This window comes from Mya arenaria, chromosome 11 (assembly GCF_026914265.1).
Source record: "Mya arenaria isolate MELC-2E11 chromosome 11, ASM2691426v1".
Classification (NCBI taxonomy): Eukaryota; Metazoa; Mollusca; class Bivalvia; order Myida; family Myidae; genus Mya; species Mya arenaria.
In genome coordinates, this window is record NC_069132.1 from 32,568,115 (window position 1) to 32,584,441 (window position 16,327).

The 16,327-nt window shown below is 34.3% G+C and overlaps 1 protein-coding gene across 1 annotated transcript; it reads left to right on the forward strand.

Moving 5' to 3' along the window:
• Window positions 1-792: 792 nt before the first annotated feature.
• LOC128209726 (2-oxoadipate dehydrogenase complex component E1-like) lies at window positions 793-15,944 on the forward strand. The gene is made up of 22 exons (XM_052913900.1): window positions 793-960; window positions 2,080-2,200; window positions 2,801-2,981; window positions 3,730-3,837; window positions 4,236-4,347; window positions 4,816-4,913; window positions 5,432-5,495; window positions 6,154-6,227; window positions 6,513-6,656; window positions 7,315-7,430; window positions 8,083-8,158; window positions 8,917-9,108; window positions 9,563-9,664; window positions 10,533-10,664; window positions 10,975-11,095; window positions 11,430-11,569; window positions 11,870-12,026; window positions 12,357-12,559; window positions 12,658-12,903; window positions 13,151-13,214; window positions 13,797-13,882; window positions 14,310-15,944. The coding sequence occupies exons 1-22, from the start codon at window positions 831-833 to the stop codon at window positions 14,409-14,411; spliced, it is 2,769 nt and encodes a 922-aa protein (XP_052769860.1). The 5' UTR covers window positions 793-830; the 3' UTR covers window positions 14,412-15,944.
• The last annotated feature ends 383 nt before the right edge of the window (window positions 15,945-16,327 follow it).

Consider the following 16,327-nt stretch of genomic DNA (forward strand, 5'->3'; position numbering starts at 1 on the left):
ACGAGTCAGACAAGGCGGTGGGATTACTATCAGGTTGTGATTATTTGGACAGTGTTTGTCACTTTTCGTGATCAGAAATGTTGGTAATTAGTTTAACAAAGCTAAGTAAGAGCCAATTTAGGAAGAAAAGTCAACAGAGAGGTTACACTACATTCGTGTTTTCAGATCAGCTTACTCTCATCAGTTGTGTGCCGAACAGATTTTCTTGTTTCATCTGTATATATCAACTTTTCTAAAACTAACTGATCGGAGAAAAGGAAAAAGGGTTAACAATAGGTAAATATTTTTTTTATTTGTACAGCCATGAGAGCCGAGCTCGCAACATTACAAATTAGATTTCAAGTTATGGTGTATTTATTTTATTACCAGGTACATTATATAGCCCACGCGCAACACAAAAACAAACTGAAGTCTATTTCCCCGTGGAATTTTGGTGATATGTTCCCGGTTTTATATTGATAAATACATATTTACATAATATTATTGACTTCGTGTCTTCGTCCCGTCTCAAGTTCTTAATTATCAATCTAAACAAAACTTTCGCCAGATTTATAAGCAAGTGTAGATTTTATATATTTTTTTAGCTTTTTCATATAAAATTCATATCAAATATATAAAAAAACAACAGTCAATACGCATAAAGGACTGAGCCAACACTACTAAAAAAACTAATATATTCGTGATATATTGTTCATTCAAAGTCAAGAACGACCATTGTAGCAGGTAAAGATTTAAAAGATTGTATGTAACCAACACAGTAATGGTAAAGTTACTTCCCTTGGTTGGAATATCGCCAAGGTCGAACCAACAATAACTTACAATTAGTGATAATGTTTCGCCAGGTAATTCGACCTGGTGTTTTGTTGAATGCAAGATTATCCTCCCTGAATGTGTGTGGCTATCACAGTAAGTCAGGAGTCTATGGTAATCGCCCTGCCAAGGAAGAAAAGCCATATCATGGTAAGAACATCAAAAGTAGGTCAATCTTGGAGGTGTGCTTCATGTTTTCCAGTTTGATTGGTTAATCAAAAAAATGATGTTTACACTTTTGACACATAGTTTTTGTATTTGCATATCTATTTTTCTGTTATGTAAAAGAAATGAAAATAAAATAAATATAGTTAGAATAATCATTTATATGCGTTTTGTTGAATGGCTGTTTGACATTCACTTGTTTTAAAATGCATAGTAAAATTTAAAAAACTTTTTTTTAGTTACTAAAATTAAGATTAAGTAAGAAACTTGGCTTTATTAAATAAGATACCTGAGCTTGTTACGCTTAAGAACTTTGAGAAATTGAGGCCAGGAGTGGAACATGCTCCTAGCAACACAAAAAGTAGTCTAAAATAATAGACATGTTATATGGGATTCTTCAAATCCCTAACATCTAAACGGTTTTGTGCAAAAACCAGGGGGGTTTGAAAAATATTGAAATTGTATTTAGAGAAGCATTTTATGTTTGAAATAGATAATTAAGGCTTATATTCATATTTTACTATGTAAGTGTAAAGATATTTTGCACAAAGCAAGCTTTAAATGCATTAAAACACAGGACTTACCTTTCCAAAACGAAACTTGACTGACACAGACAACAATAATGCCTATCGTAACAACTTGACCATCTCTGACATAGACCTTGTAAATACAATCGTACCAACTTGGCCATCTCTGAGGTGTTCCGATTGTTGTAAAACTGTGAACTGCAGCCTTGCTTAAGGCCTAAGGGCTTAGGTTGTACATGGCAAATTTAATCTGATGTTTTCTTGCTTGATGTCAAGTAAATGGTAAACTTCTATACTTTTTAATCATCAAAATGACAAAAATCTTTTAGAATTAAAGCAATTTTACTGAGATGTTACAAATAAAGTCTAGATAGAACCACATTCACCCTACATGTGTAAATTTAGACACATTTCTGTGTCATGTTGCACTGTTTCTATCAACAGAATAATTCATCGTTATGATTCCTGTATTTTATGTAAAAATGCTTCATTGGTCAAAAGAAATTAGATGATTATGAGACAAAATATGGCGTTGTTGCAAATAATCAAAAGGAAAGTTTGCTGTTTTTACTTTCAGCTGATCCTCAGCACATCACCAATCGTATCGAACATGGTAATATATACCGGCTTGTTGAGGCCTATCGGACACATGGACACAAGAAAGCCACTCTTGACCCATTGGGACTGCAGCAGGAAATGTAGGACCTGTATATAGTTAAAATATTTAAAGCTGCACTCTCACGGATTTACAGTTTTTACAACTTTTATATTTTTTTATCTTGGAAAGAGCAAATTTTTGCGTAAATATCTGTAGACCAATGATATAAGGCTGCTGACAAAAAAATCAGATCATAGATTTTCATATTTCCATTTGAAAAATCTTATATAACTGGTTTCCATGGATTTGGGCAAAAATTTGCTCATTCCAAGACAAAAAATAAATAAGTTGTCAAAACGTTCAATCTGTGAGAGTGCAACTTTAAGTGAGAATCTCACTTGGAATTAAGTTTAATATTTATTAAAAAACTATTTATCATTGTCAGGTACTGTTATATAATTAGAATGATGTTAACAAAAAATAGCTCCGAAAGTAGCATAAATGATTATTTAACATGGCTTTGTACAAAACCATTCCAGATTTCAAAATTTGAAATTTAATACATAGCTTAATTTTCCTGATATTTCGCTCAATGATGGCTTGCAAAATAAATGACCAATTGTTTCTGAGCATTTAGATAAATCTACTTGAAATTTCGAATTTTAGATCTTAGCATTGAATAATTTTGTTCATTTTTCAGGGACCCCCATGAGCTAGCCCCTGAGCTTTATGGCATTAACCCAGGTACCATGAAGACCGTCAATGTGGACGGACTGTTTTACGGAGCTGTTGCGGGCCAGCAACTCTCTGTCGACGATCTGATTGGTCAACTTGAGAGGGAATATTGTGATACTATAGCTGCGGAGTTCCAGCATTTAGATGTAAGTGGTTTGCATTGTAATAACGGCGATATGAGTGAAATTTTACTTTATATTCGAAACGATCAAGTGTAAAAGGTATTTGAATTTATCCAATTCCATTCATTGTCTTGATTTTAAACAATTGGACAAGTTATAATATTCATTTTAGTTGTGATAGATGTTTTATTTGCCGTACATATCGGCCCTTCTTATAAAAATTGTAAGGTTATAGCTTGTCTCAATTATTTTATATGAGTAATGAGTATCATACAACAGATGGTTTAAAGAAAATTTATTCTATATATATTATAGTGTTGTAGGTACAGGGGAAAATGTCGTAAGAGGATAATCATGTTAAAGACTAGAGATGTGAAATTGGCAAATTATTTCAAATACCTAGGATGGTACATTCATATTGCTGCATTGACTCTGTCTTGTGTAAAAAAATGTTGATATAAAAACGCCTAGAAGTCAATAAGGCAGGGTTTGTTAGTAACAAAAATAATTTCTACTGTTCAATACTTTATCATTTATTTGGAAGTCTAAATGATTTTTCGTCTGGTTTTGCCATATTTTTATATTTAGAAGGATTGGAAAAGCACAAAATAGATCATTCTGCCATTACACATTAAATTATTTAGATCTTCACTACAACCTGTAATATTTGTCAGAAAGAAGATCTATTAAAGTTAAAAAAAAAATAAAAAAAATTAACTATATTAATGTCAACAAATGTGTGATATGTTTACTGAGTGTGATTTCTTCCTAGACAGAGGAAGAACGAGAGTGGTTTGCAGAAGCATTTGAGAAGAAAAACAGTATTGAAATCTCCAATGAGCGGAAAACTGCATTGGCCAATCTGATGCTTAAGTGTCAGGTAATTTCCTTTAAATTTAATTCAATTGTAATGTGCATTGGAAAATGGTCATGAAAGATGTGTTAATTGTTTAAGGAAAAAAAGATATAGATAACATTCTATTTCTATGCATAGCGTGATCAGTTGTTAGGTATTCTAAGACGTTTTCTCATATTATTCTAAAAAGCTTAACACCTCAGTACAATCTAACAAAAATATAGGTCCTACCGGCCTGGAATGAAAAGTCATGCAACTTTATGGATATTTATTAAGGTAGTTACCATTCAACCAAATATTGAATATTCTTGATATCTGTCAATGTGCCAATACTCTTTCAGCTAAATGATTACACCAAAAGTTTGCCAGGATATTTTTTCGTCAACAATCCCTACATTAATTGTAAGTGTGATGTATTGTAGGGATTTGACCATTTCCTGGCGAGCAAGTTTACAACGTTGAAGCGTTATGGTGGCGAGGGTGGGGAAAGCATGATGGGAGTGTTTGATGAAATATTCCACAAGTCTGCACAAGGTTCGTAACACGAAAACTAGATATGTACAGTCATTATTAAGAAAGGTTGATTTTGAGTTCCGTCAATCTGTGCATGTTAGTTTGTCACTCATGGTTCTAGTAAAGTCTGATTAGCTCAATCTGGCAGGCTCATTAATAAAGAAGCTACATGTACAGTATCTATACTTTCTTGTCAATTATTTTTGCTAGTCAGTTTATAAGGAAAAATGTTGATGACTAAGCCTTGATGTCGTTGTCTTGTTGGTTAATATTTAATCTGAAAACACGCACAAATCTTTTAAGATATGAAAAGGAACTTGGTACACATGTTCACTAGGACAATATGGACATGTATAAGAAGTCCCATAGTGCTAGCTAACATAATTGTCAAGAAATGACTATTTGTCATCTAAAAAAACGCTTGATTCTCTTGATTCTGTAAAAGGAAAATGGCAAACTGAATGTTGTACAGGTTGAGTTTCATTGCAGATGGTGTGGAGGAGGTTGTGATATGTATGCCACATCGCGGTCGACTCAACTTCCTCACCTGTATGCTTGAGTTTCCGCCCGTCCGTATCTTCCAAAAGGTATGGCAACTTGTGATCAAAGGGAGGGAATTACCAGAGTATTTTTTGTATGCAGTTTAGGCCCGTCTGTATCTATCAGAAGGTATGGCATCCTGTGGTTAATGAGAGGTAACTCATTTATATGCTATGAACGTTGACATGACTGAGCTACCAATACTTGTTTATGCAATTTGTCTTGAAATCTGTATAGAATTAAGGAACTGATGAAAAACGATCAAATGAGGTCTGATTTAGATACTCAATCAGTATGGAATAATCAACATTCAAGGTGTGTAGGCATAAAAATATCTTCAATCTACACATTCATATTTTCTGGCTATAAGCAGTTCTGGTTTCCTGGGAAATTTGGCTTGTACTTCAAAATGTTGTTTAGGCCGATTAATTTGATTTTCCCACATCATTTCAAACAGACTGATAATGAGTGGATTGTGTTCATACATTGCTGATATGTTGTTTTCATTAAACTGCAGAAGTAAGTACCTATTCACCCAAACATGTCATTCCATGACAACTTTCAGGTGTCTGGTATCTCAGAAATCCCTGAAGGTTTTAAAGGCACCGGAGATGTTGTTTCACATGCATGTAAGTAGAGACTAAGGTAGGTCCATATTCACTAAAGACTTGAGTCTGAGTTTGAGACTTGGAATAAGATTTTTTTAAATGTCATGAATTATCTCTAATATAGCTATATTTTTACAGAAAATGTTACAATATCTGTTAAACATGGTATTTGCAACATATACGGCGAGTTGAACATTATTGCTCATCTAATAACAACTGTGCAATAACATGAAGATTTGCAGTTTTAAGTCTTGAGTCTCAAACTTGGACTCAAGACCTTAGTGAATATGGTCCATAAAGAACACTTTTTGAGCAGGAGTTTTAAGTCTATTACATATTTCTGTAGGAGGTACATGTTTCTTCTGTAGAAAATAAGAATGCACACATTCTATTCTAAAAAAAGAAAAGTTTTAAAACTGGTCTAAAAAAACAACAACAGTGATCGAAATAAACACAAGCCTCCAAGCAATGCACTTAGTAACATGCTTTCTGGGTTTGCTCAATTTCTGAATTTTATATAGAAAGGCTTGTTCGAAAACTTGATGGCAATCCTTAGTGTAAGTCTACTAAGAGACCTGGTTTGATAACCAAAAAGTCTTATTTCAATGACTTTTCATATGAAATTGGGTTCAAACATTCATATGTATGATATGTAAAGTTAGTTGATTCTTTTTTACAGATACATCAGTTGATCTCGATTATGAGGGCAAGAATCTTCATGTGTCGTTTATACCTAATCCATCACATTTAGAGGTAAGTTGTTCTTTAGGATTAGAATTGACAAATTATGAAAATATAATACATTGTATACATGTTTGCTTATAAGTACAGTTGATATTTGTGGTAATTTAGAGCGTGCATGTATAAAGATCTGCCCAAGTCCATCGGTTGCATTATGGCCTGACCTGTGTAAAGTAAAAGACTATTTTTATATGTCATCTTGCAGTAAATAGTTTAAGATAAGTCCACTTTAAACCCAGATAGATACATACATGTACATATATAATTCAAACAATGTTTTTGATGGATGTTATTCAGGCTAACAACCCAGTAGCAGTTGGCAAATGTCGCTCAAAGCAGCAGAGCTTACAGGAGGGTGACTACAGTGTAGATGGCGCATCGCAGCCAGGGGACAGAACTCTGTGTATTCAGGTCCACGGAGATGCCTCATTCTCTGCACAGGTAAGTCAATATTAAGTTTAATCTTTATCTATTTTACAACACTTGAAGAAAGCATTACTAACTTCTTTTAAGTCAGGCTCGTTTGCATGTTAATGTGCCAGAGTGTGATCTTGTTTCGTGGGGAATTTTGAAATACCCTGAGAAATCCCACTTGTCCTGTTGGGTTATTGTAAACCCAACTCAATTACGCCCAAACCGGGAAAACGAGCAGCAGATGTCTACTTGGTGAGAAGGGAGTGTGCTCACTGACTTAGGGTGTCTTATGTCAGTATTTAAACATGGTGCAATCAGTGTTAATTTTTGTGTGTGTGTTTGTGTGTTTTTATTTGAGATTGAAAAACGTAGATATTTGTGTCACATCGCAGGATTTATAGCCCAAAGTCTGAAGCCTTGATTAAAAAAAAAAAAAAGCCGTAATCATAATGAATTGAGCAATAGTTGTTTGTTATATTTTGATAATAAAAAATGACACTGAACCAAACTTTCCATGATGCTACACATCGTCTCAAGTGCCCCATAACTCTGGCTAAAATACTGTAATGGCCAATAATAAACAATGATTTCTGGTATCTGATAGCACTGCTGTTATTATTTCCTGCTCATGTTTCTGTGTTTTAGAATTAAGTCTCATTTCATTTCATGTGTTTATGTATTTCAGGGTATCGTTGCTGAGACATTCAGTATAGCGGAGTGCCCGCATTACAATATTGGTGGCAGTATTCACTTAATTGTCAACAATCAGATAGGGTTTACAACCGAGGCTAATAGGGGAAGGCAAGTTCTTTGTTATATGCATTGTCTTTCTTATTTCCCCAGTTATCTAAGTAAGTCAAGAACCTCATTGGAAATAAGCTCTAGGGCTTCATGCTAAGTTGGTGCGATATTTTTTTGTGTACTTTACAGCTATATTCTAGTATTAACATTTAATTCACTGTATTATGTATTACCAATTGCATATTGAGTGTTTTAACCTGAATATACATCAATCAATCAATCAATCAATCAATATATAAGCGATAATAAATATGATGCAAGAGATAAGCATAGATGCCTGTATGTGCTGTTAAATGTTTTATAACTTACAGTTTATTTTCTTGAAAGGCATTGTTGAAGCTTATTTCTTTTACAAAGATTGTTAAACAAGTTATTACAACATTATATAAATCACTCTTGTTTGCACAATGTTACGCAAGAGTCTGGTCTTGTGTTGTGGGAGAAACTGAAAACCCCCAGAGGAACCCATTTGTCCGGCTTGGTGACCACAAACCAAACTCAATGCACTCATTCTATAGAATGCTTATTATAATGTATAACTTGCTACAGTGTGATTGTACTACATGTGCATACGTATGGCACTTATTAAATACTTTTTTAATGAATTAAGCCATTATTCATCCATCTTTAACTGAGTTATTTATTTCTGCAGGTCTTCTATGTACAGTAGTGATCTCGCCAAAATCAATAACTACCCAGTTCTTCATGTCAATGCAGACTTTCCTGAGGTAAAATCTTACATAAAATGAAGAAATACCTTAGGGCATTGTGTTTACACTTGTGTGTGTATGACTGTTATTTGTTGTTTTGTTTTGGAAAAAAGCATATTCAGATTATGTGAATTGTCACAGCACTTGGCTTGTACAAAACTGTAAAACATATCGCAGCAACAGTAACATATTTATGACTTGTTCTTTTTGCTTAAATTTATTCAGTACACTTGATCGGAAAGTACTTTGAGTACATAATCTGCTACTCGTTGCCATCCCTGTCAATAGTGTGCGCAATGTCTTCAGTGTAGAACTCATCTAAACAACTCAAATCATTCTGGAAACCATATTTGTTGAGTTAAGCTCCTTTGTCAGATAAGAAATATTGACTTTCATATGCTGTTGTGGGCTCCTTATTATGTAAAACTCATTATTTATCCTCAGAGACTCCCAAGAAACAAAATGGATATAAGAAAACTCATTATTTATCCTCAGAGACTCCCAAGAAACAAAATGGATATAAGAAAACTCATTATTTATCCTCAGAGACTCCCAAGAAACAAAATGGATATAAGAAAACTCATTATTTATCCTCAGAGACTCCCAAGAAATAAAATGGATATAAGAAAACTCATTATTTATCCTCAGAGACTCCCAAGAAATAAAATGGATATAAGAAAACTCATTATTTATCCTCAGAGACTCCCAAGAAATAAAATGGGTATAAGAAAACTCATGATATGAAGTATAATACTCTCAAAATTATTCATTTGCAGGATGTTATAAAAGCTACAGCTATTGCTGCTGACTACAGACAGAGGTTCCGTAAAGACGTCATCATCGACTTCATCTGTTTCCGGAAATACGGCCACAATGAATTGGACGACCCATCGTTCACTCAACCCCTCATGTATAACGCTATCAAAGATAGGAAGAGTATTCCAGATTCCTACGCTGAACAACTACTTGTAAATATTCATGTGTTAGATATAACAGTAGACTGGAAGGTTATTTGATTAGTACAGTGGTTAATAATTATTACCTTCTCACCAAGATGTACAAAGTCTGATTCAGTTTCCTTTGCATGCTCAAATTCCCCCCATAATTAATTGGTTGTCTTGTTGGCACAGTGGTTAGTGTACTGGCTTCTCACCAAAGCTTCCCAGGTTGTAATCCAAGCCTGTGTGTATGTGAGTTTTGTTTGTGGTCAACAAGCCAGATGTAAAAAGTTTCCTCCAGTTAATCTAGTTTCCTAAACATCACAGAACTAACGTAACATCGTACCAAGGAGAATACATAAAAAAAAGAGTATGATGTTGTTATAACTTGTTTCATAATGGTTGTAAAACAATTGTGTTTAAATTTAAATTTAAAATAAAGAAGTTCAAACTACATGTATACAGATATTTTTCTTGTCTACAGGGAGATGGTATATGTTCCGAAACAGATATTTCCTCTGTGCAGACGGAGTGGAGCAAAAAGTTGCAGGACAATTACGCTGCCAGAGACTCAACTCCAGTCCCGGTAACATCTCATTTTACATTTAGGATTATAATTGGGTTACTACACCTATTTGAAGTTGTTAGCATCTTCAGAGGCTGGTAAAATAGTTTACAGCCCCACTACATAGAGTGAGGGCTTTAAAGCATTTTAAGGGGCCTGTGCAGATGATAACAACCAAAAAAGCTGTACTTATGCTATTACTGCATGAAATATATGAGACGAAAGTTTTTTTCTGCTTCATTTCATTTTATAATTGTTATCTGTGATGTTTAGGCTTCAGATTCACTTGGTTAAAAAAGCAGCACACCAATAAAGTAAGGGACCTGTGTGATGTTTTTAATTATTTGTGTAATCAATAATAGATACCTCTCTGGTGTAAATTTTTCTCAGTTAAAAAACATAATGCTCTTGTGAAATGGTAAAGGATGTAGATGTCCTGGTTGCCTAAAAATATAGTTGTTTTCTCTCCTACTGAATATGTGTTATGTTCTTTCCCACATAGTATTGCCTGAATTCTTAAAAGTTTAGTCGTACCTCGCATATTTGGAGTGGCCCAGAGAATTGGTCTTCCAAGCATCATGATCGTTTTCTTTTCTTTTTTTGTCTACGTATAAATACTGCTACCAGTAGTCATATCACCAGAAATGCTTGATACCCTTCTCCATACTCATGTTGTTGCAATTTAAATGGTATCCTTTTATAGGGGTCTGGTTAATTTCCAATGCCCTTCGGGTTGATTAAAATTACCGATGGGAGGTGCTCCTAATTGAGTTCAACGATCCCACCGAGTGCAGATAAGCAATTCCTGGCATTTCCTGACAAATTATACATTATCACCAGTCGTCATTTATATTTACATTTTAATCTTTTGTTGTGATTTTTTTCACAGCCATATGTGTTTCAAAGACAGTGGAGTGAGTTCGGGCAGGCCCCAGCTGCAATAACCCAGTGGGATACGGGCATAACTGTGGATACACTCAAGTTTGTTGGGGCCAAGTCTGTCGCCCTGCCAGAAGACTTTGTGAGTAAATGTAAAATTATGTAAAAATATTTGATGTTTGTTGTCCATTTCTTTCAACTATTGAATGGTCGCAGACTACCTGTAAATGATTCTACAAACCAAATTTTAAGACGAACAAAATTTGTTGCACAATGAAGTCCTAGATCATAACATGCTTTTGTTTGATAAGCTGGGATAAACATTGAGTATAAAAATTTATTGTCTAAAGCAACGATGATGTCATCCTAGATTTACATTTAAGATTTGGCAATTAATTCACAAGTAAACAACAACAGTTATCTTGTTTGACCTTCTTCTGATACTGCTTTAGAATGTTCACCCGACGGTTGGCAAGAACCACTGTGAGAAGCGTCGGCAGAAGCTGACTGATGGCTCCAGTCTTGACTGGGCGACAGCTGAAGCCTTGGCGTTTGGCTCTCTCATGCAGCAAGGTTCATTGGCTTTTTGTATTGTGCTTGTGAAAATATGATACTCAAAGAAGTATAATGGAGTTGCTATGCAATTCAGTGCTTTGTATGGCCACTTGCCATCAATTAACTAAATTTTATCAATTTCAAAGCTTTTAGCTTTCAGCATTTTTAGAGTTGCTTACTGTGGTTCTTGAATTGAATGACTTTTTGAATGAATTTGTAATGAAAATCCAAATTATATAAACTTCTACTGCCTTATCATAAATTATAGAATAAAAGATAATGTATCAGAGTATATTCATGCAACTCTTGAAGGTACGGTAATTGAGAAATAATGAATTGTTAACCCATTCAGGGTACAATGTGCGAATCAGTGGCCAGGATGTCGGACGGGGGACATTTAGCCATCGTCATGCCATGCTGGTTGACCAACTCACAGATGAGATTTACGTACCATTAAATCACATGATGGATGAACAGGCTGGATTTCTTGAGGTTGGGATAAGCTGATATTTTTCAATTAAGTAAGGGCCCGATTGTAAAAAAAAAGAAAAAAGATCATAGAACAGTTGTTCACTTCATGATTTTAAATAATTTTTGGACAGACCTTGCATGTTTTTGTTTAAATGTGTAGACTACTGTTGTATAGGGCTAGTATGATTTTGCTCTTATTCACTACACAATGCACAATATGCAGTTTAAAACAGCACATTAGTCATATTGCAAATTGATTCAAACTTCCAGTTTAGAACTCATCTTTGACTAACAATCAACTTTATATATTGTAATTCCCAGGTGGCAAACAGTGCGCTGACAGAGGAGGCAGTTTTGGGGTATGAATATGGCATGAGTGTCGACAACCCACGATCCCTCGTTATCTGGGAGGCCCAATTTGGAGACTTCTTCAACGGGGCTCAGCCAATTATTGATACTTACATAACCAGTGGAGAGAGTCAGTATATTTGTATAATTACTATATTTAAATGTATTTTTTCGCTATTTTTTTAAATATACACTGTAGGTTTATGTTAAGGTTTGAATTTGAATGAAGGTGGAGTCACTGATATAAGGCAGAGTTTGAACTATGGTGAAATTAAGAAATTCTAAAGTATGCTGTTTTTGCAAATGTATAATTATTGTAGACAGTTCAGATAATAGACAATTTTAAAATCATTATTTGAAGGACCATAAAGAGTTTTCTTTTGTGAGAATTTGTCTGCCCATGAAAGAAATGGTGTGTCAGGGGATATCATCATCTCCTATTGGTTAAGTTGTTCTTTAGACAAGTGGCTGCTGCAGACGGGGCTGGTGATGCTGCTTCCCCATGGGATGGATGGGGCGGGGCCGGAGCACTCCTCGTGTCGAATGGAGCGCTTCTTACAGGGATGTGACAGCAAGGAGACCGGGGTGGATGGAGATGATGTTAACATTCAGATCCTCAACCCAACCACGCCTGCTCAATACTTTCACCTGCTACGCAGACAGGTAAAGTATTAAATAATAGAGTTATAAGTACTGAATTTTGATACAAGAGGTTGCAACCATTTCACATTTCTGTTTAAAATTACTTTGTATTGTTTCAGATGGTTAGAAACTTCAGGAAACCTGCTGTTGTTGTAGCACCAAAGGTATTACTACGCCTGGCCGCGGCAACCTCTGACCTCACACAGATGGCTCCAGGGACGACTTTTCAGCCTGTACTCGGTGACCCTGGGGTCAAAGGGGACAAGGTCAACAAGGTGGTTTTCTGCTCAGGGAAACATTTCTACTTGTTACAGAAGGAAAGGGAAACCAGAAACATAGACGATATGGCCATTATAAGGCTGGAGGTAAGGGGTTTAGCTCAACTACTTATTACACTTTTTTAAAGTGGGATTTTACCAAACTTTTCAGTTTATATAGTTTAGGCCAATTTCGATTTCCAAGGTATGATCCTTAATATACTTATACCAAGACTGCTAAAGTTAATTGAATGAAAATAAGTTCAAATATAAAACAGTTTGCCATGGCAACAGATTAACAATGGTTCTATCCAGGTCTTTTTGTTTTTGAAGGGGATATAATAATTCTTTTCAGAGTTTATGTCCATTCCCAGCCGGTGAACTGCAGACAGAGTTGAACAAGTATCCCAATGCAAAAGGTATTGGCAAAAGATTTAAGATTGAGATTTATATACTTATTTGCTTGGATTATACACATCTTAACTTTAAGAAATATTATTTAACCCTTGTGATGTCCTTTTTTTTTAATTTTGAAAGTACCAAAAGAGCTTTTATGCAAGAACAAAAGTCATGTATGAATCATTGTTTTAGAATCTTCTCACAAAGAATTGGAACTACAGTCAGTTTATAGGAAATAATATTAGCCAGATTGCAAACAACTTCCTTAAACTGATGTGCGTCTGACTCGGGTTACGGTAGTTCATAAATAGAAACCACGCAGTAATTGGTTTCTTTGCAAGGCTTTCAGAAAGCCCTTCTATAGGGGATCAAACCCAAAACCTCTCCACCTCTGTGGTGATTGTAAGTCTGGCATCAATACCACCTCAACACAAAGATATTTCTATACTAAGATAAGAGTGATCTAGTGGTCTCAGTGAACTTTTACCAAAAGTAAAAAGAAGTACCGTATCAATGTTGTTTACCAATTAATATAGCTTTCTTAAAAATGAGCTAAAATAATTTAATATGGACTTACTAATGAGATGTCTTTCTTTTTACAGAATTTATCTGGGCCCAGGAGGAGCACAGAAACATGGGAGCTTGGAGTTTTGTGGCTCCAAGATTTGAAAATGTTGTTGGTTGCAAGGTGAGTCCCAATATGTTTTGAACAATTGTTTGTCAGCTTTTACATTATTATTCATAGAGCCTATGTTCACTTTTCAGATTTGAAATAATTTGCAAGAAAACTTATTTATTGAAAATTGTATCTACTTAAGTTATTTCATTGTTTCAACAGGTTTTAATTCTATGTGTTTATAACCCTGATGAAATTGATTTGGTTTTGTCATTGTAATTTTAATTATTTAAAAGTTTATGTTTTTCATAACTTGTCTGACTATTAAAGTTATAGATACTAACATATTTGAGCTATAAACATAAACATTTATTACAATACAACTATTTGAGATGAAATATTGATATATAATGTCATTTAGTGCTTTTCCTCTTTTATTACACCAGCATACTACCAGTAAATCTGTGGCAACTGTGAGCATGGTTTTATGTATTTTCAGCTACGCTACGTTGGTCGTGATGTGTTGGGACTGCCGGCGGTTGGAATCGGTGAGATTCACAAGGCCGAGGTGGACAGGCTTGTTTCTGATCTCTTCTCGTGAGAAGATGTAGTCTACCTCGGCACATTATATTTCTAGGAATGACTACAGTTGCCATTTGCAATGATTCAGAACTGTAGCATTTGCCATTATGACTACAGTGTTGACTTTATTTTGCCATTATTTGTTTTTGTGAAAGTTTTGGTTTTACATTATAATCATACATATGCATTTAACGGTTAGATGGAAAAAACTATTTATGTATATTCATGTATTTCAGTGATGTGTACATTGTAGTTTGCTTGCATATTTGTCCACAGTATTATAAACAGTTGATATTTTAAAAAGACAGCTTCGATTTATTTCACTGATTTCTTTACCAGCATTAGTTTGGATGATATTTTGTTTAACACATTTATTTTGCTCATTTTTTTAATACCATGCCAAGTAGATTCCATGTTAGGCTTCAATTTTAAAACCTACATGCCAGGCAGAGAAAACAACCCAAAACCAAGAAAAACATTTTCCTACATTTAACTATTTTAAGATATAAATGTACAGTATACAAAAGATGCTTATGTACAGCAAACGCTCATATACAGCAAGCGTTTTATAAATGAAGATTTTTTACGTATTTGAATTTTTGAAAAGTTTTTGTTTTTGGTTACGGAGGGCTAAAGCTTATCAGCCAGATTATGCTCAATTAGATTCAATTTGGCAGAGCCTAAGCTATATTCCAAACTTCATTTATATGTGCTTGTTTATTTAATTCAAACACAAGTTTTCTAATAATGTATGTGTTGTTTCGTGCTGCCGCAGTGTTGAAATGTTCGAAAGGACCTTGCCACAATATCTGCAGATCTGAGGTTGTCGACTCTCCATCTAAAAGATAAACTATACACATTAACAAATAAAGTATTTGAAGCTTTATTCGCACTCTTATCAAAATTAGATTAAAAAAGTGTGGTCGTTCGCCTAAAATTCTCGAGTGTGGTCGTTCGCATAATTTAATATTGTACGATAACTTTCAAAAACATCATTTCGCCTTGAAAATGTATTGTAAATGGTATATATTTACTGTTTATATAACTTTTTGTAAAGAACCATTGGAAAATAGCCGATTTATCATTGTTTTTTGCAAGATAAACAAAATGTGTTGTCGTCTGCATCGCTGATTCCAAATTTGTTTTTGAATGTTCTCAAAAACTACAACAACAAGAATAACAGGACAGTTTACCACATGAAAGCGGAAATCATGTGGCGTACCATGGGCTAGGTATTGTTTTAATTTGATTCAATTTAGTAAAGAAAATATACACAAACATACCTTTTGTTGTGTCAAGATCGCCGTGGTCGTACACATGTGTGGTGACGTCACAATTCTTGCTCCCTCACAGTGTGTAATGGTCAGTTTATATTTTGAGATTTATGAATATCTTTTTTTGTATTCTTATAGCTTGTTTTTGATAAAAAAAAGCATTTGTTAATGAAATAATTGCTGAAGATAAACATGTAAAAAAATGTTAATGATACATGTTACAAGATGAAGTGTATAAATAGAACTGTGATAATTTATAGTTGTAAAATAAAGTGTGAAAAAAAGAGGTTTTGTTACTTTCAAATTTTGGCATTTCAACATCTCTCTGATATGTACTTTTAAAACAATGCTACTTAATAAGACATGTACCATCAGAAGGGAATGGGCAAGAATAAATACTTATGATATCTGTTCATATTGCAAGTCAGTAAATTACATGTTTTTTTCTAACGCTTTGAGTCAATTTTAATTTTAGAGTTTTTAAGGCTTAAAAAAAACAATAACATTTTATGATTGTGATTTAACCCCCTTCCTTTTTTGGTACACTGTATTATGTGGCCTTTTCCCCATTTATAAAGGTACTTGTCCGTTCTGGAGTGGTCTGGCTTAATTAGAACTTGGAGTAGGATTTGTTATTGGTCCAAGATTAGAACAAACACAT

Bases quoted from the DNA above. Each gene is read 5' to 3' on its own strand.
- LOC128209726 (XM_052913900.1), top strand. From the start codon at position 831: ATGTTTCGCCAGGTAATTCGACCTGGTGTTTTGTTGAATGCAAGATTA. The intron at 961-2,079 runs GTAAGAACATCA...TTTTACTTTCAG, and splicing joins GGAAGAAAAGCCATATCATG to CTGATCCTCAGCACATCACC. The intron at 9,109-9,562 runs GTAAATATTCAT...TCTTGTCTACAG, and splicing joins CCTACGCTGAACAACTACTT to GGAGATGGTATATGTTCCGA.